At 45.5% G+C, this 17,625-nt stretch overlaps 1 protein-coding gene across 2 annotated transcripts in view; it reads right to left on the bottom strand.

Moving 5' to 3' along the window:
* LOC135396872 (serine/threonine-protein kinase MRCK alpha-like) overlaps positions 1-17,625 on the bottom strand; it is a 79,606-nt gene that overhangs the window by 10,910 nt on the left and 51,071 nt on the right. For both annotated transcript variants that reach the window (XM_064628077.1, XM_064628078.1), the window contains 25 exons: positions 16,263-16,473; positions 14,263-14,352; positions 13,907-14,040; positions 13,708-13,814; positions 12,660-12,795; positions 11,796-11,968; positions 9,724-9,865; positions 9,562-9,605; positions 9,311-9,416; positions 9,077-9,201; positions 8,898-9,003; positions 7,839-7,987; positions 6,374-6,483; positions 6,135-6,316; positions 5,941-6,015; positions 5,109-5,214; positions 4,193-4,264; positions 4,042-4,106; positions 3,829-3,968; positions 1,128-1,209; positions 906-1,049; positions 762-834; positions 553-615; positions 409-489; positions 159-322 (listed from right to left, as the gene is read on the bottom strand). In XM_064628077.1, the coding sequence (XP_064484147.1) occupies positions 159-322; positions 409-489; positions 553-615; positions 762-834; positions 906-1,049; positions 1,128-1,209; positions 3,829-3,968; positions 4,042-4,106; positions 4,193-4,264; positions 5,109-5,214; positions 5,941-6,015; positions 6,135-6,316; positions 6,374-6,483; positions 7,839-7,987; positions 8,898-9,003; positions 9,077-9,201; positions 9,311-9,416; positions 9,562-9,605; positions 9,724-9,865; positions 11,796-11,968; positions 12,660-12,795; positions 13,708-13,814; positions 13,907-14,040; positions 14,263-14,352; positions 16,263-16,473 (2,880 nt within the window). The remainder of the gene's footprint in view (positions 1-158; positions 323-408; positions 490-552; positions 616-761; positions 835-905; positions 1,050-1,127; positions 1,210-3,828; positions 3,969-4,041; positions 4,107-4,192; positions 4,265-5,108; positions 5,215-5,940; positions 6,016-6,134; positions 6,317-6,373; positions 6,484-7,838; positions 7,988-8,897; positions 9,004-9,076; positions 9,202-9,310; positions 9,417-9,561; positions 9,606-9,723; positions 9,866-11,795; positions 11,969-12,659; positions 12,796-13,707; positions 13,815-13,906; positions 14,041-14,262; positions 14,353-16,262; positions 16,474-17,625) is intronic.

Raw genomic sequence — 17,625 nt, 5'->3', positions numbered from 1 at the left:
GCATACTGGAAGTTTTTCCACCCTAATTCGCATGAATTTCGAGCACATGTTTATTTACCCAATTTTTACCATCCTCCCCAAATTTAGAAAAAGATACTTCCCGAAAACTTCAGGCTCTAAATAAGTAAAGTGTACTATAAAGTATACTGTACACTAACCTGCTTTTTAACTGCCACACAAAAGAAGTAGGTAGAGGCACCTGCCCGTTCCATGTGGGTGGTGCAAAATGTGGTGCACCCCTTGGTGTCTGCCACTTTAATCCACTCCACATCGTGGCCGTCGAGCGCCCCCACGGGTATCAGGCGCAAATGCCGCTGCTTGCCTGAGGATGAGCCAGAAGGAAAGTCGAGGACAAAGTCAACGCATGGAAACCAATTGGGAAGTCTGAAGGAAGAGCAGACATCACACCTGTGATAGAAATGAGCAGCTGCTCTTCTGGAATATATTCGAGTTGAGCTATCTTCTTCCCATCTCCTATTCGAGCAATTTCTGAAAAAAATGAAAATTTGATGTCAGTTCACGAAGATAGGGACCCAGCGAAATGAAACTTACCTTCGCGATCGAGATCTACGCAGTAAAGACCTTCCTCTGTGCCGAGGGCTATCCGGTCTGGATCTGCATAAAACAAGCAGACACAGAGATACAGAAGATATTTAATTCTCAAATAAGGTCTTGTTTGATGGCATTGGGGTCACCTTACACATTTTTATGTTCCACAGCAAGTTCCTGCTGAAGTACCTCACGCAATACAGTTTACTCACCTATCACAGCTGCTGATAAGGCATTCTTGATTATTACTAATGTGCTGTCTAGAATCTCTTTTACTTGAAATACCTGCACAGTAAGCCACAAAAAGTGCTCAAACAATGTCCCGCGAAACAAAAAAACTGTGGTGCGCTCCATACCGTTCGGTGCGGCAGCTTGTTCCGGCGGAGGATGCGATGTAGCTCATTCAGAGCATCCACCCACTTGACCTTCTCGCTCTCCTTGTCGACCATCATAAGCGTGTGACTCTTCAGACCAGGTGGGTCCATCATTGAAGTCGTCACCTGCACCGGTGACTCTGTTTCACTCTGTTTCCTGTTCTCCGATTCTGTCTCAAAGCATTTTCGTAATGCTTTACTTACCCGAAAAATGCAGGGAATGTCCTTCCTGTTGGCATGGATCACATCAGACTCGAGGACGGAACTCACAGAGAACTCTTCGTCCCTGAAAGAGTCGTACCGGTGTCACACTTCTCTGATGGTGTGGAACCGACCTCATTTTGTAAATGTAATGCTACAAAGCAAGGGTGCAGTGATGTGTGATAATGAAGTGATAATAAATGTGTGGACACAAAAGCACAAGGTGATGATGACATAACCATCAACAAAACCATTTGCTCATTTTCTGCGTTTCAGTCTCATTTATCATCTTCTTGCCCTCAAGATATGTGGAAATAGTAATGCTATTAAAGGGGTACTGAAGTGAAAAAAAATCTTGTGGAATGAGAGATGTTGTGACCTTGATTGGTAACACGAAACGAATAGAACGAGAAGAAGAAAGGAGAAGAGAAGCTCAGCAATGCAGAGCACCCCTAATTGGTTTCCTGAAACAAGCTCCCGTGATGACTGGGATGTTCCCAAATCATTTGAGGAGACCAACGACAGGCCGCTCCACATTGCTGCACTTCTTTTGAAGAGAGAAACTGTAAATTGCGCTTTGCTTTGTGCATAAATCACGAACAACACAACAGATGGATCCAGTTCGTTTTGTGTTGCTCTCAAGGTACAGTAGCTGACCGATTTTCCGGACTTGACGGTGACCACAAAAAAGTCAGAATAGTACGGCAGTTTGACGAATCCGACGATCACTAAATTAAACTTTATTTCGCCTCACCTGCACTGAAAGTGTCTGTAATTGTGCCCTCCTGCATGTGGCACACGCGTGTGATGATTAGGGCCCGGATTTTTAGGCATTTGCCTAGAAATGCCTATAAACGCCTAAATGCAGCATTTTCGGGGTTGCCTGTCTTTTTATCGACTCTGTTGAATTGTAGCCTTATTGAACATTTTGAACACCATAACAGCTTTTTTAGAGGTGTAAGTGTGAGTGCGCCTTTCAGGTACGTGCTGAGAGCTGCTTGTTGTTTCTGCGTGTTTGCGCTTTTTGTTCCTCTTTTGAGTTTTGTTTCCTTCACTACCTTGGTTTGCTAGAAGGCGTCCATGTACATTTGATCAAAACATGTGAATTCTATTAACATTTCAAGATCTTGCAGGGCAGTGAACTAAAAGTATTCGATATAGCATGGTTCCAGGCCGCCTCAACATTCGTGCACCAGACGCCAAAGCTTGTATGGTACAGTATAGCCTTGAAACGAGCAAGTTTTCCTTGATGGAGCATTCTGAAACAGCAACAAAGCCAAAGAGCGCACCAGATTACCGGTCTATTGTTGCATTTTATTGCCTATTTTGGTATTTTGGGGGGCCTAAATGCCTGCCTATTCCCATCGTTTTTACTGCCTCAGTTTCCGGGCCCTAGTGATGATATCCGGTTGCATTTGCGCGAGCGTCACATGTTCGTCGTACACATTTGACATCAGCGACGACACGTTTACGGTGTCTGAGGGCGGCTGTTGTGGGCAGTCAGCGCGATCGTCATCAGAGAGGTGGCTGCACAAGCACTTGCCGTACAATTTACCGAAGAGACGTGGCTATAACGTTGAAAGATGGTGAGCATCAACAGAGTGCCCATACAGAAACTAGACTAGCGTCCCGACTTCAAAGAGTGCTGGCGCCCGCTCCCACTCGCCGCCACCACGGCGTCACCTAGAGGTACAGTTTGGAAGTTTTAGAGCAGTTTCGCCTAGGATTCCAATTACGAATCCAGTCCAAGCGCACAATCCAAAATGGTGGTTCAAAGTTTTCGTGCAAAGTTCAAGTCGTCGTCAAGTTCAGTTCGTCAAAGTTCAAAGTGCGTCAGCAGCGCTTCCATTGGTTTGACAACGAAGGAAAGGGAATTTGTGAGCTCTTTTAAGGAACGGTGTTGTTGAAAAATAAATGTTGTTAGTGCGCTAACTGTGTGTCCGTCGTCCTCGTGTTTTTAGCGCTTTTATTCTGCCATGCCTTACCAACAGGCCCAGTCTGAAGTTTTAAGTCAAAGTTTTCGTCATAGTAGCAAAAATAGTCCTATAATTAAAATCCTAAAAATCCTTGTCTGCAAGCGTTTTAGTCCAGAAAATCAGGCCTTCGGACTTTGACGTTACTAAAAAAATTGTACTACTCAAAATGTATTAATGGTCATGATTAGAGCCTGAAGTTTTCGGGAAATATTTTTTTCAAAATTCGGGGGGGTAAAAATCGGGTAAATAAACATGTGCACTAAATTCATGCGAATTCCGGTGAAAAAACTTTCGGTAGGCTAAATTCGGGGGGAAATCGGGCTCAGTTACTAAAAGTAACTGTAGTGGTTTGGTACAAACGGTGATTTAACTGCATTTGCTGCCAAACAAGTAAGTTAGTGCATTCCTACAGACATCCAAGTGAGGGCAATTTGCCAGGCAAAAATCGGGTTTCACCCTAAAGAGGCAACCTTCAATTCGGGGTGCAAATTCGGGGAAGAATCGGGTAAAACCCTAAAACTTCAGGCTCTAGTCATGATTCCCCGAGGGAGTTCGAAGTATTGAACGAGTCCGAATAATCGGCATCTGAAAAATCAGTCGGCTACTGTTAATGGCATGCTTCACTCAGTGAGGAGAAATTCTTGCCCCCAATTTCATGCTGCTTTAACCCTACCATATCTTGCAAAACTCTGAACCAGAGCTTGCTCAAACAAGTGAACAGGTGTTACCTCATGTCAAGTACGAGTGATGCCGACACGGCAGGCTGAGCATTCTTGTCCTGCAGCAGGTCGTACAGGAAGAGCTTGAAGTCGCACACCGCCACAAACTGTCGCTGCCAGCCTTTCTTCACCCCGCCCAGCTTCGGAACCTACGTTTCACAAACGCACTTTCCTCATTAGACCCCCAACCCCACGCAATGTCAAAACGAACCAGGAACCCACCTTGACGTAGCCTTCGTAAGCTGTGCCCACTCCTCGTGTGGGGTCTATACCCACTGGCCTCTTTGCTGTCATGATGGATGAATGAGGTACGTGTCAGGTCTCTGTCACTGTCATGTCATTACTACTTCAGGCTAAATAGTGCGGAACTCACTCTGATCCATTGGCACGGGACACACGGCAGGCACTTTGTCCTGACACGTGACATGGCACGCGAAGCCACATACTGCGCGAGAAAAAAGAACGTTATGTACGAGTTTCGTGCATACAGAGTACAGTCGAACCCACATACATCGAACTCTAAGGGGATCGCAAAACAGTTTGATATAATCCATAATTCCACGTATCAGATGCGCTACATTAGCAGCGACCTAAGCACCCGCGCTTAACACTAATCCCAACCGCAGTCATGATGACAGATGTCGACCTTAGCTTGCGTCTTGTTGCGGGCCAAGAAGTTGAGCACACGCGTCTCGATCTTGTCAAGATGCTCCACGTTTGTAAGACCGGAGCCTCCCATATCTACGCAGCAGCGACAAATGACTCGAAAGGCTGAGATGAGCTCGGTGGCTGCCGGCAACCGCTGTGGTTCTTCATCGTCATCGGTGCTATCCGCTACATCTATTCATCCAGTTCTTCATCACTATGTCCGCAACGCGCAACGCTTCCGCGGCATCGTGTACACACCCGCGTAGTCCGTAGCGCTCACGCGTGGTAGAACGACGCCTGGAAACACAGAGAGTTCACGAAGCGCCCCTGGCACCTCCTCGTCCGTGTTTTCACTCTCTCTACCCACGTGCTCTCTCCTCCTCTGCCCTCTTTCATCCTCTCCGAGGGCGTGAGATCGCCGGTGCAAGTGCCCAGAGGAGGTGGCCTTTTCAGGATCTCGATGCTCGATATATCGGGTGACCGTGGTACCGAAGTTGATAAAGCCGTACAACCGTGCTATATACTTTTACATGTAATTTTCAAGGGGATTTTTTTATTGTTTGATATATTAAATAATTTGAAATATGCAGGTTCAACTGCGGAATGTTTCTTTGCTGAGGAGGAGGAGTTTTCCCACTCACCTTCACAGACTGCCCCTTGACGTATGAGCCCCACCATGAGTGATGTGCAGTGATTGCATTTGAGGGGAGCCACAAATGTTCTCACTAGGAACTGGTGAGCTTTGGGCTATGCAATATAGAAAGAGAGAAGAATTTGTTACTTACCCACGAGTTTCTTTATGACATGTTCACATATTATGCGTGTGAGTAATCGTTAATTGCCATTTACAAGAGCTCGTGTTAGTCACTGATGCGTTATGACGAGGGGACCTCACAAAGATGAGATAACACACAGAATACGATTATGGTAGTTCGAGCACTCGCAATCTAGAATGTATTGGGCACTTCTGGAATATACATTCATCATTAGCCTCATACAAAATGACAGACGAAAACAAATGAAACAGGCATGCAGTTCCTTATATTTAGAACTTGAAGTTTTTCGGGAAATATTTTTTTCTAAATTCGGAGGGCAAAAATCGTGTAAATAAACCTGTGCACTAAATTCATGCGAACTCATTTGAAAAAACTTCCAGTATGCTAAATTCAGGGAGAAATTGGGCTCAGTTATTCAAACTAACTGTTGCGGTTTGGTACAAACGGTGATGCGACTGCATTTGCTGCCGAACAAGTACGTTAGTGCATTCCTACAGACGTCCCAATGAGGGCAATTTGCTGGGTAAAACTCGGGTTTCACCCCACAGAGGCAACCTTCAATTCGTGGTGCAACTTTGGGGAATAATCCGGTAAAACCCTAAAACTTCGGGCTCTACCTATTTTCAACAAAGCAAGTCCCCACCAAAGGTTAAACACAAGCATATTCTGGTTAAAAGGAGTTAAAGCTGTTTTCTACCTTTGGCGTTAGGACAGTGATTGTGGGTCTCACATCGTTGATTGGAGAGGAGATGGTGATGCCGTGTCGTACGTCCTAGAACACAATCAGGTACACAAATGAGAAGCAAACAACAACAAAAAAACGAAATTACTTTAAAGCATAATGTGGCTGTAAAGCAACATGCCTTAGAGCACAGTCAAAAGGGAGCTTACTGCAGGAGGCAGATCCACCATGTTAGGCTTGATTATGGCTGGTGGAACGGGTGCGGCCGGACGTGGATGCTCGACTTCATCTGTAGCCTCAGCCGACTCTGCACTGTCGCTGTGGTTGAGGCGTGAAGTGTCCTTCAGGAACTGGTCCAGGAAGGACATCTGTGAAGACGGTCGCTCCAGGACTGCAACACGCGTCGCGTTAGGACACCCTGGACCGTAAAGCAAAGAGCGGTACTCACAGCCATCACCAGCAGCCTCGAGCCGCTGCTGGAGTTCGCGAATCTGAGAGTCCTTCTTCGACGACTCTTTCATGAAGACCTCGAGTTCCTGTTGAACCTTCCGGTGTTCCCTGAAGGAATGCAGGATCACAGCAGCAAACATAAGTATAGGAGAGCTTGCGCAGAAGGTAATCGTATTTAGCAGAACTTTGTTAACTCGAACTCGGATATCTCGAAATATCACTAAGTTGAAGGTTTCTTATGTCATAGAATTATTCCAATACTTGCCACGTGTTCAAACAGAGTTGGGGACTGAATTCAGATATCTCGAAATCTTGCCAATGGAAGTCAGCATAAAAACAAGCAGACAGTCAGCCACAGGTTACTGAAGCCTGTATAGCTGTCCCCAGGCCGCAGTGCGATCCTGGGAGTAACCTTGAGACAGCTCACACTGAAGCATGCTAATCCCAGCTTTGTTGCTTTGCAAGTAGTTGTTCATTTTGAAGCAAGTAAGCGCGGGTACATTTCTGATATTAAACTGTAAAGAATTCCATGTCTTGGTGGAAAAATGAACAAACTGGAACACATCATAGTTAGTCCTACAAGTTGGAATCGCAAGAAAATTTTGACAATTTGTGCAAGTATGAGCGGCAATAGACCCATGTGTAAGTTCAATGTTCGTTATCGTAATTTGCTTTTGCAGGATCGTTATTTGCGATAATTGTGCCTTCAGGTGTTACCGGGTGTTTTTGTTTCTCCTCTTGTCTATTAAGTTCTTTCCTAATCTCTCTTTTTTTTCTTTTTTTTTGCGGTATCGTAACCTTCCAGCAGTATTCCCTGAAGGCATAGACACTAAGCGCATTCTTTTCACTTGCATTGGACCGCACTACTTTGGACTCCACACAAGACTCGTTTTCGGGAGCTGCACTTTCCAGCTGAAAGGAACTTTATTAGTAATGCCTTTCTTTTCAACAGGAAAGTGCAGCACACAAATAACCCAGTTCAGATCTGGTGTAGGAGTTGTAAGCGAAAAGAACGCACCTACTGTTGACACACGTTGAGTGTATTGCTGGGAACGTAAGTCACCCATTCTTACATGCGTTACACGTGGCGGCCTTTGTTCGTCTTCAGTGGAAATTTCAATTGAGGATCTCATAGGGACTGGAATTCGGGGAGAAATCGGGTTTAACCGGAATTGGTCGGAGGTCAGTTAGGGGGGGGGGGAATAGCCGGGGGGGATAGCCGGACGGAATCGGGCTTAACTCGAAAAAGTCACTCCCTACTGATATGTTATTCCATACACAGTGGCACAGTATGATATGCGAGAGTGAACGAAAGAGCGGTAGACAATATCACAAACAGTAATGTATTATCACCACATTGAAAATTTAGGAAGTGTGCTTATCTCGAGGCTGTTTATCTCACATTTTCTTCTCAGTTTTTATGACATGAAGTTAATGCGGGGTATGAGGCTGTGAGAACTCACTTCTGCTGTGCCACGAGGTCCGCACGCACCCGACTCAGCTCTTCGCAGATGGCTTGCTTAGCCTGAATCTCGTTTTGAAGGCTGGACTGCAATGAAAGCAGTTCCATCTTCTCTAGCTTCTGAGACCGACGGTTGCGCCAGTTCTTCTCCTGTTTTCCAACGAAAAGGTACCAGGTTAGCGTTTTACAGCATAGTGTTGCACATGATAGTCTACGTGCTGCGATTATTGTGTGACACACATAATATGTACATTACTAAACCACCCGCATTAATTCGTAACTGAAATATATGATGGTTAAAGAAGCGGAGGATGCAAACTACCTGTTTTGTAAAATGGCAGATAGTGTGACCACCAAAACTGAGCTGCCAGTTGGACCTGTGGCCTTCACAGACTCGATATGAACATATCGCAGTTGCCTGGTCTTACATCAGCACGCACAGCAGGCAAACAGGAATTCTGTTTTCACTACCCGTGCGGAAAATTGAACAACCACAAGGCTGCATTATCACTTCCTTGTTGTAGGAGCTGGCAGATTCACGCTGCTTGTCACCATATGACTCCACCGCTATATCATGTCTAACATCAAGGAAGTATGCTGTTGTGCCAGCTGTACTGCGCAATTCTAATTTGTCTGTTTGGCCTCTGTGCTAGGCTTGTGTAGGGTAATTTTGTGCAAACAATCTTGAATCAAATATACCTAGAATACCTCAGATTACGAACAAAGTGACGCGCATGTCACAACGTTATGTGAGAAGAGCAAACAACATTAATCAGAATATGGTAAGCTACATATAAACATGCTATATATATATATATATAATGCAGGAAAAAAAAGCCATTAAATAAACAAGTAGATGACACTAGACGTGTTTGTTATTCAAAATTACATATTAAGATGGCTTCTATGAAGGCACGCAGTACCATTAGCAAACTTCAGACTTGCATAACATTTTAGCAATACTACACTTATTAGGAAGAACAGCGCAGCTCAATCAATACAGTCCCGCGCGTCACCTTAGTGCCAAAGCAGAAAAGAATATCAACAAAACTGCTCTCACCGCAGTTGGCGTTGGCAGTCCGCTCATCCTAAGGCAGTCCAGTTCTTCCGTCATCTTAGTTGCCAGTGCCTGTAGGTAGCCTCGAGCATCTTTCTCATCGCTCACCCTGGAGGATTGTTCAGATTAGGTATTTTGCGAAATGTTATATTTAGATACAACTATTTTAAATACTCTTTTACCATTGGATGATCTCGCTGATTTGTGCCTCCCACTGTGCCACAGATTCCTTCTTCTCTCGCAACTGCCCAATTTCCTCTTCACTGCGTCTCCTCTCCTCGTGCTGCCTCCGTACCGCTTCCGCAAGCTACGTAATATTCAATGAACAAGCCAATCAATCAATCAATCATCATCATATAGGGACACATATGAGAGACATGCAATCAGATGACTGGACAGATAAAATTGCAACTTACCCGCTCATTCTCTTGAGACAGCTTGTGGATTTCGTCACAGAGCATCGCTTTTTCGCGCTCATGAACCTTTTTAATCTCGCTGAGAGTTTCCTGGCTTTCCATTGCACTACGGATTGGAATTAAATTTAGTCGTAACACGCTGCATGATCTGAATTTACAGGACGACATGGGCCGACAAGCACTACATTCACATAAATAAATAATACGTATAATAAATACAAATAATAAATACCATAACAGAAGGAACTTACGATTCAGCACGACTCTTCTCGACCTTGTCTTTCAGCATCATCACCTGCGGTAATTAAAATAGACGTCACCTATGAATGTTGGCTAATAGCACACATAAAACATTTCATGTTCGAGCTACGTTTGTCCCAAGTACGAGAAGAAGCACCAAATCTAAAGAGTACCTCCTTGCGGAGCACATCACGTGCACTGTCTGCTTCACGGAACTGCTCGCGCAGGGAGCCCACCTCTGCTGCATGCCGTGTCTGTAGCTGAACCTCCATTTCCCGAAACCTCAAATCCTGGTTCTCTAATTCAGTCTTTAACCTGAAACGCAGACAGAGACATGAAGCTACTGCAGAAGTCTTCACGGAAATTGTGCAATGGCAAACACACGTCTTATTCTGCATCGCGCATATTGTGGTGATCATCTAAAAAGTTTAGGGGCGCTCTTAGGGTCGCCACCTGGCCCGTTATTTGCTCGCTTTGCCGGTTGCCGGTAGGAAGGTGATACCAGCAGCCTTTTGCCGGTATTTGTGGCTCAAGACCTTTCATAGGGGCTTTTATGGGGTTTTCCCTTCAACATTCTGCTACCGCTTGTATAAATCTGGAACACAGACCCAACTGCGCAGTCACCAGTCGTTTTCTTCGTTATTCATTATTATTATTATTGTCTTTGTTATTCATTAAGTCTTGTGTTCGGAGGGGACAAGATCAGTGGTTGTGGCTGTGGAAGCTGTTGGTGGTTGTGTCGAGACAGCTAGAACTTGGGCCGTATACAACCTCCATGAGATCTCTGCATGCAAAGAAGAGCTTGTCTCGTCGATGCGTTTTTCAAAGTAAGTGGCAGTCCAATCCGGTTGCTCCAATAGATCCAGTGTAGCGTTCATGCCTGTTTATAGTAATTTCTAGCATCAATGATCCAGCCACACACACGAACATATGTTTCCTCGTATTATCTTGAGCGAGCACGCTCGCTCTTTCTCTCTCTCTCTGTGCTCGTCCATCCCTCACCCACTTTCCCTTTCCCTCGAGCATTTTCTCCTTTCCCTCTATTCCACCTCCTCTCCCTCAGCCAGTATTTTTCACTAGGAAAGGTGGCAACCCCAGGCGCTCTCTCCATTGAAGAGGTCTGCAACATTTAGAGGTGTAGAATTTATGTGTGTAGCTTTTAATTCAATTTTATTTATTTATTATATTTCACAATTACTACACAACTGATTAATAATAATTAATAATAACCATCATTATTATTATTATTAATTGATTAATTATAAATTTAATTAATTGTATTAATTTAACCACAACACCAAGATGCTAAATGCAATTTCTTAAAGGGACTATCGCATCTGGAAAGGTGTGTATGAGACCGATACGGTAATGTTCGGCATGGTTTCACAGTCTACTTGGCCTCAGTTTCTCTTCCGAAAACAGCTTACTTATTAAATAAACAAGTTTTAAAGATTTGCACTCCCTCTGCAGCTAAGCAAGAATGACATAAGCCGGGCACACAAATGGGGGCGCAGCGCAGGTGCGTGTCTCCGAGGTCGTCTGCTTCGTATTCGCGCCACAATATACTGAGTGAAAATACTTCGGTAAATACGCCGACTTTCACTGACCAGTGTGAGTGCTGACGTGGCCATGTTCCGTGGAACACAGTGTTACGCTCCTGACTGTACAAACATGTACGACGCTGACCAGAAACAGCATTCCACGAGCCGATCTCGGACTCTGCGACCGCCTGCAGACACTATCACTCCTGCCCGGCGGTCGGATGCCAAGGTCTCTCTGCCGCTCACTGATTGGCCTTGTCAAAGTGACGTTTACAGAGAGGGAATTCCGGAATGCTCTCAACATCCGTCGTCTGCTCTTGCAATGCATTACATCAAATTGCACAGAAACAACTCCACTAATATTCGCGTCAAACTTTTAGCATTCTTGTCTGTGACAAATGAGGGGTAAAATGGCACTGTAGTTTCGGAATCGACCGCGACACATGCGATAGCCCCTTAAAGTGTCAGTCACATCAACAATCGGTAAGACAAATTCTACTTAAAAAACAACTGCCTTTTTTTTTTTCTTGCAATTTCTGACTAGGCCACTTTGGAGACAGTAGGCTTCCACGAATGTATGCATTGTGTAAAGTTGTGTCTATGACATATGCCAATTAGCAACGTCATGTCATGTCACATCACAGCGACGTGTTCCACATGACACAGGGACTTAGCAACCATTGAAAAATAGTGGGATGCATCACCTGTTGACTTCCTGTGTCATGTCATGCCCTTGTTGAACTGAAAGCCGACCAAGCTGGCACTGTCGCAGGGATTCCAGCTCCCCTTCCAAGTGGTGCACGTACTCGTCGCCGCGCTCACGCAGCCGGCGTTCCTTCAGTGCCTCTGCCTGCGCTTCCTCAGCACGAGCTTCCAGCTACAAAAATCACAATGTTTTTAATGGCGAGCCCAAGCATAGTTTAATAAGGCTCATGTTAGACCCGACACACTAATACACACTTTAATTTGTTCTACAGCGCAAGTGGAAATGACCAGACAGATTATTATCGTACTATGCAACCATTATTTTGCAAGTATTCTGGCAGCGTCTCTTTGACTCACAAAATCCACACCTGTGATAGTGCGAAGAGAAGCATGCTGCATGGGTCTCAATTCAACGGGACGAGCAAGATGTACAGCTTGAAGCAGAGTTAACTTGAACGCGCCTCCGACCTGCAGAGCGGGAATCGAGCCACCCTAGTGGTGCTTAGGAGAAATAAAACCGGATGCAATGCCAATATCTCAATGATACGTGCTCACGTATCGAGATAAAGGCATCGCATCCGTACAATATCAGCCAAAATGCACCTTTACATAATCGCCGCAAACCCAACCAAACGTGGTGATGATAACCGCGGTTGAGGGTAATGCATCAACTTGCGGCAAGGCAGACACCTCCGCAGCACAAGTGGGACAGTCAAAACATTCTTTCCCTATGTTTCTCCTAACCGCCGCTAGGGTGGCTCTCTTCCCACCCGCCATTAGAGAGGCGCATTCAAGTTAACTCCGCTTTAAGCTGTACACCTGTCCACATGTACAACGTTCTGCAACAGGAACGTGTTGCTCACCTCTCTCCTCAGCTTTTCGGCTTTCCGCATGTCCTGCCTAAGGCTGTCTATTTTGTGCATGGCATTCTCAAGTTCTTCTTCTTTGTCCCTAACTTGCCGAGATAGCTTTTGCTTCTGTGTGCGTAGGTCTGAAAGCCTGCAATTGCAAAAGAGTTGGAGAGTATTTTTTCGCACACTCCCTGCAGAGAACCGCTGCTACCTCCATCAATGATGTTTGCTTTGTCTGCATCTTCTTTTTTCCAACACACAATTCTTATATTGTTTTACATGTTTGCCTTGCAAAGGTCATGCCATTTCAAAGTTAATTTTTTACCTTCACATAGTGTTATGACTATTTTGTATAACAAATTGTTTGAGCGGTCGAGCTCTCATGTATCCCCTCCGACTGCAGAGTTTTTGCCTCGCATGGTTATATATGGTGCCACCATCTCAAGGTTGAATTAGTACCACTCATACATCTGATCCTCCACATGATGCTGTCGCCATGGGCCTCCGACTATTGCACCGGTAGCAGCAAGCATTTGAAATCTGTCTTAATTTTGTTACGTTCGATTTTCCAGAATGACCACCCAAACTAGCTGCGGACGAAGACTTATTCTACCGTATTTACTGGCATATAAGACGGTAAATTTTTCACCCAAAAACATCGCACCATTAACGGGGTGCGTTCAATAAGCGGGAGAAAATTGGAACCGAACACTTAAGGTACACTTAACTCCAGTTTTATTCCGAGATATCCGTGGCGACCTCCCCGGAATCGAACATCTCGATTCTCCCACACCAAATTGTTATCAAGTGTGGACTAAATAGTTCTCTATGTCAGTCTCATTCATCGTTCATCACTCATGCACCAGGTGATCCTTCTCATTGACTGCGCGATACGAACGATCCGACCGTGCTACTAAAGTCGTGGTGAGTTTTACGTGCTGGAAACAAAAAAGTTCCAGCACTTCGGTGCTAAAGTTTGGGGTGCATTCAACACGGGAGTGCGTCCAATACATATGTGAGTAAATACGGAACGTCAAAACATGGAAGTTTGGTAACGTACTTGTCGCTGATGCCAGTGTACTCATCCATCGCAAGCTTGCGCTGTGCTAGAGCATCCTTGATTTCTTTCGTCTGATGCCTTAGTCTTTCTTGTGCGTCCACTAAATCCTGTTAGGAGGAGAACGCAGAATCCTCAATTAAGATAATACTGTGGCAGCACTCGAGAGAACAGGTGAATGGATCACTGGCTGCTCACTTACCCTTGCGAGGTCCTCTTTTTCTGACTTGGCTAACCTCAATGTTTTTTCCAGCTCTTTCACTTTGGCAGACAGCTCGTTTGTGCTAGCCACCTGCATATTGTCCTGTACGCTTTGTTGCCTCTGCAGCTCCAATTCTAAATTTAAAAAATAAGAACAGGAAAACAGTCAGCACCACCTGAAACTCTTCCGAGAACTTTCCTGAGAAGATAGTCTGCCCTCTCTGCGGTAAAAGGAGAGACTACGATACAATGTGCATTTGTATGTTATCGCAGTCCTCATTGGCTTCAGGGAGTACAGCAACATTTGGTTTCATTCATTTCATTCTATAGACTTTCTGCCTCGTGTAATAGCATTACCTGCACATTTCTTCTTGAAAGTGTTCACTTCGTCACGTAACCTCCTGATCTCATTGTCTGCGCTGCCTTGCACTACTTTGTTGCTGTCCACTGCACAAAGGGAGGCGATTAATTGTTCATGAAGCAGGTCAAACTTTTTAGTAATCAATAATTTTTAATAACACTAATACGTAGCTGATACACTGCTGGTTAAAGCTCATTAGAGCTCCTCCATTAAAGGGACTATCGCATATGACACAGTCGATTCCAAAGCTACAGTGCAATTTTGTCCCTCATTCATCACCTATAATGATGCCGAAAATCCTACGCAAATTAGTGGAGTTGTTTCTGTGCAATTTAATATAATGCATGGCAACAGCAGCAGACGACGGATGTTGAGAGCATTCCGGAATTCCCTCCCTGTAAACGTCATCTGAACAAGGCCAATCGGGGAGTGAAGAGAGACCTTGATGTCCAACCGCTGGGCGGGAGTGATGGCGACTATTCTTGCGTTTGCTGACCAAGAGCCAGGGAGGCTCCACCTCGTGGATGCGGGCCAATAGGAGGACGCGAAGGGCAGGCACCTCCCAAGCCTCTGCTCTCACCTAAGAGATGGCACAGTGTTACCGCTGTTTCGCGTGTCGCAAGGCTTCTGCCATCGTGCACCAATGTAACCAACTGCTTTGCCGTTCGCTAACTAGCAGCTGCCGCTGTTTTGCCTGCCGCAAGGCTCCGGCCATGGCGCACCGATCTAACCCACAGCTTCGCCGTCTGTTAACCAGCGTACGCGCGACTCCAGCTTGGCCTCGTTCCCATGTTGACGGAAGGCAAAGCCGTTGGCTAGATTGGTGCGCCATGGCTGAAGCCTTGCGACACGCTAAACAACGGTAACGTTGTGCCTTCTCTCAGGTGAGAGCAGAGCCTTGGGAAGTGCCTGCCCTCCAAGTCTTCCTATTGGCCGGCATCCAGGAGGCGGAGCCTCCCTCACTTTTGGTCAGCAAACTCAAGGATAGTCGTGATGGCGTCTGTAGGGTCAGAGAAGTCTGAAATCGGCTCGTGGAATGCTGTTTCAGGTTAGCGTCGCACATGTTTGTACAGCCAAAAGCGTAACACCGTGTTCCACGGAACATGGGCATGTCAGTCAGCACTCGCACTGGTAAGCGAAAGCCGGCATATTTACCAAGAACTTTTCACTTAGTACACTGCGGTGCGAACGCGAAGCAGACGACCTCGGAAGCGATCGCTGGCGCTGGGCTCCTATTCGTCCGGCTTACATCATTCTGCCTTAAGTGCAAACGGAGCGTGAACCTTTAAAACTCATTTATTTAATAAGTAAGCTGTTTTTGGAAGACCAACTTGGGCCGAGTACACTGCGAAACCATGCTGAACATTAATATATCAGTCTCGTACACACCTTTCATGATGCGATAGTCCCTTTAAGGCAGAGTTCGAGGTAACTCGTTACTGTAACGCAGTTCCTTTTTTTGGTAACTTAACTCGGTACTTTTGCGCCGTGGTAACTTTCAGAGGAACTCGTTCCTTTTTCAGGTAACTTTGCCAGAGTAAGTTAAGTTCCAAGTTACTTTTAACTCGCTTTTCACTCACATCCACATATTTTCTTGCTTTCTCTCCGGTTTCTTCATGGCATTTTGCCATAAAACATGATATTCAATCAGTAACAGTACTTTATTCAGGAAGTAAGAACTGCTGCCATTGAAATGAAGCTGACCCATTGTGCGCCCACACGGAGTAAGATGCTAGCGTTCGAATAGACCTCTACCAGAGAAACGTCATCATGACATTGGTAGACGGACTGAAACCGAAACAACTGGAAGTAACTCGTTCTTTTTTTTAAGTAACTCAGTAACTGCGAGTTACATTTCAGGCCGAAGAACTTCGTTATTAACTTAGTTACATTTTGCACACGGTAACTTAACTTGTAACGAGTTGTTTTTGACGGGTAACTTCTCAATCTATGCTTTAAAGCTCAGCAAAAGGTGGGCACAGGACAGTTTCCTCACCACTTATTCTTCTTAATAGATCCGCCTTCTCTTTTTCTAAAGCGTTAATCTTGTCCTGGTAAACTATGGCATTGGTGTTGACCCCGGGGTCCTGCTCCCCATCCAGATGATTGGCTTGGCAGGTGAAGCGGCTTCCTAGTGTGTACGTGAAGCCCACAAAGGGCAGGTGCAGCCCAGAGAACACTGCATTGGCACTTGGTGGGCCAGACTCCTAGAAGAGATGGAGTAAATGTTTTCACGACACAATTGCAACAACAGTACCGTGTGATTAGCAGCACACACAGCAGGCGCCGACAGTTAGCAGTGTAAAGCAGCTACACTACGGCAATTACTTTACAACACTCAGTACCACATAACGAAACTCCTAGGGGCACTGCAGAGCTACTTGACTAGACTTTAGTCTTTAGTATGCAGCCTCCTTTACTTTTTCCAGGTGTTGATTAGACTGAAGTGATGAGATATGCAGAGCATGAATTGTTGGGATTAAAGCCCCCAGTGAAGGGGCACCAAAGTCTAAAAAATTTCTTGTCGCAGAATAAAAGGTGCTGTGTTGCTAGCAGCAATGCAAAAAGGAACAGGATTCATCATTTGCACCATTCGTGACTTAAGCGCGACAGTACACCGAGATTTACACGTTCCCGCTTCTCTTCGTCCGAAGAAGCACGACGATGCTGCGCGGCCTCCCACAGATCTCCACAAATGACTTCCCCGAGGTGACAGCACCCCCTGTCCGCACTGTCCTATTGCACCTCTGGAGAAGGAGCGAGAAGGGAATAGAGTCGCCAGCCGATTTTTGGGACTCGAAGGAGTCATAAAATCAGTCCGAATTATTGCACAGTCCGAATTTTTAGACAAAGGTTGAAATCTGCATTGTTTAAAAAAAAACATTAATTAAAAGCATTAATTTTGTGCACTCGAAATAGCATTGCCACCGACTGTATTGCGATTCCTCAACGTCACATGTAGCCACTATCGGGGCTAAGACATGCGGCCGCAGCCATTTCACCGATGATGGCAGTGGTCTTCGTTCGTCTGCACCTGGAGCGCTTCGGTTCGTCACATTTTGAATACATCATCTGGAGCAGCAGTCAGCTACGCAGCTTGTTGTGCTTAACCAGAAAAGCCGTGCAGCCTGTGCACGTATTTCTTCTGCTTCGTGAGCACCATCGGAGGAGACGAAACTACTGTATGAGACTGGACTGATGATAGGACAATAGCACGTCCTCCCGAGAAACACGGACACAATGAACAAGCGATCTGCCGCGACCTCAAGCCACTGATGGTCATGCCACGAAATGCGTGTTACGGGCTGTCTAATTCTTCAGCAATACGTTTGCGCAGCTTTTAAAGAAAATTGAGAGAC

This window comes from Ornithodoros turicata, chromosome 6, assembly GCF_037126465.1.
Source record: "Ornithodoros turicata isolate Travis chromosome 6, ASM3712646v1, whole genome shotgun sequence".
Classification (NCBI taxonomy): domain Eukaryota; kingdom Metazoa; phylum Arthropoda; class Arachnida; order Ixodida; family Argasidae; genus Ornithodoros; species Ornithodoros turicata.
This window is presented reverse-complemented; position numbering and strand designations above follow the sequence as displayed.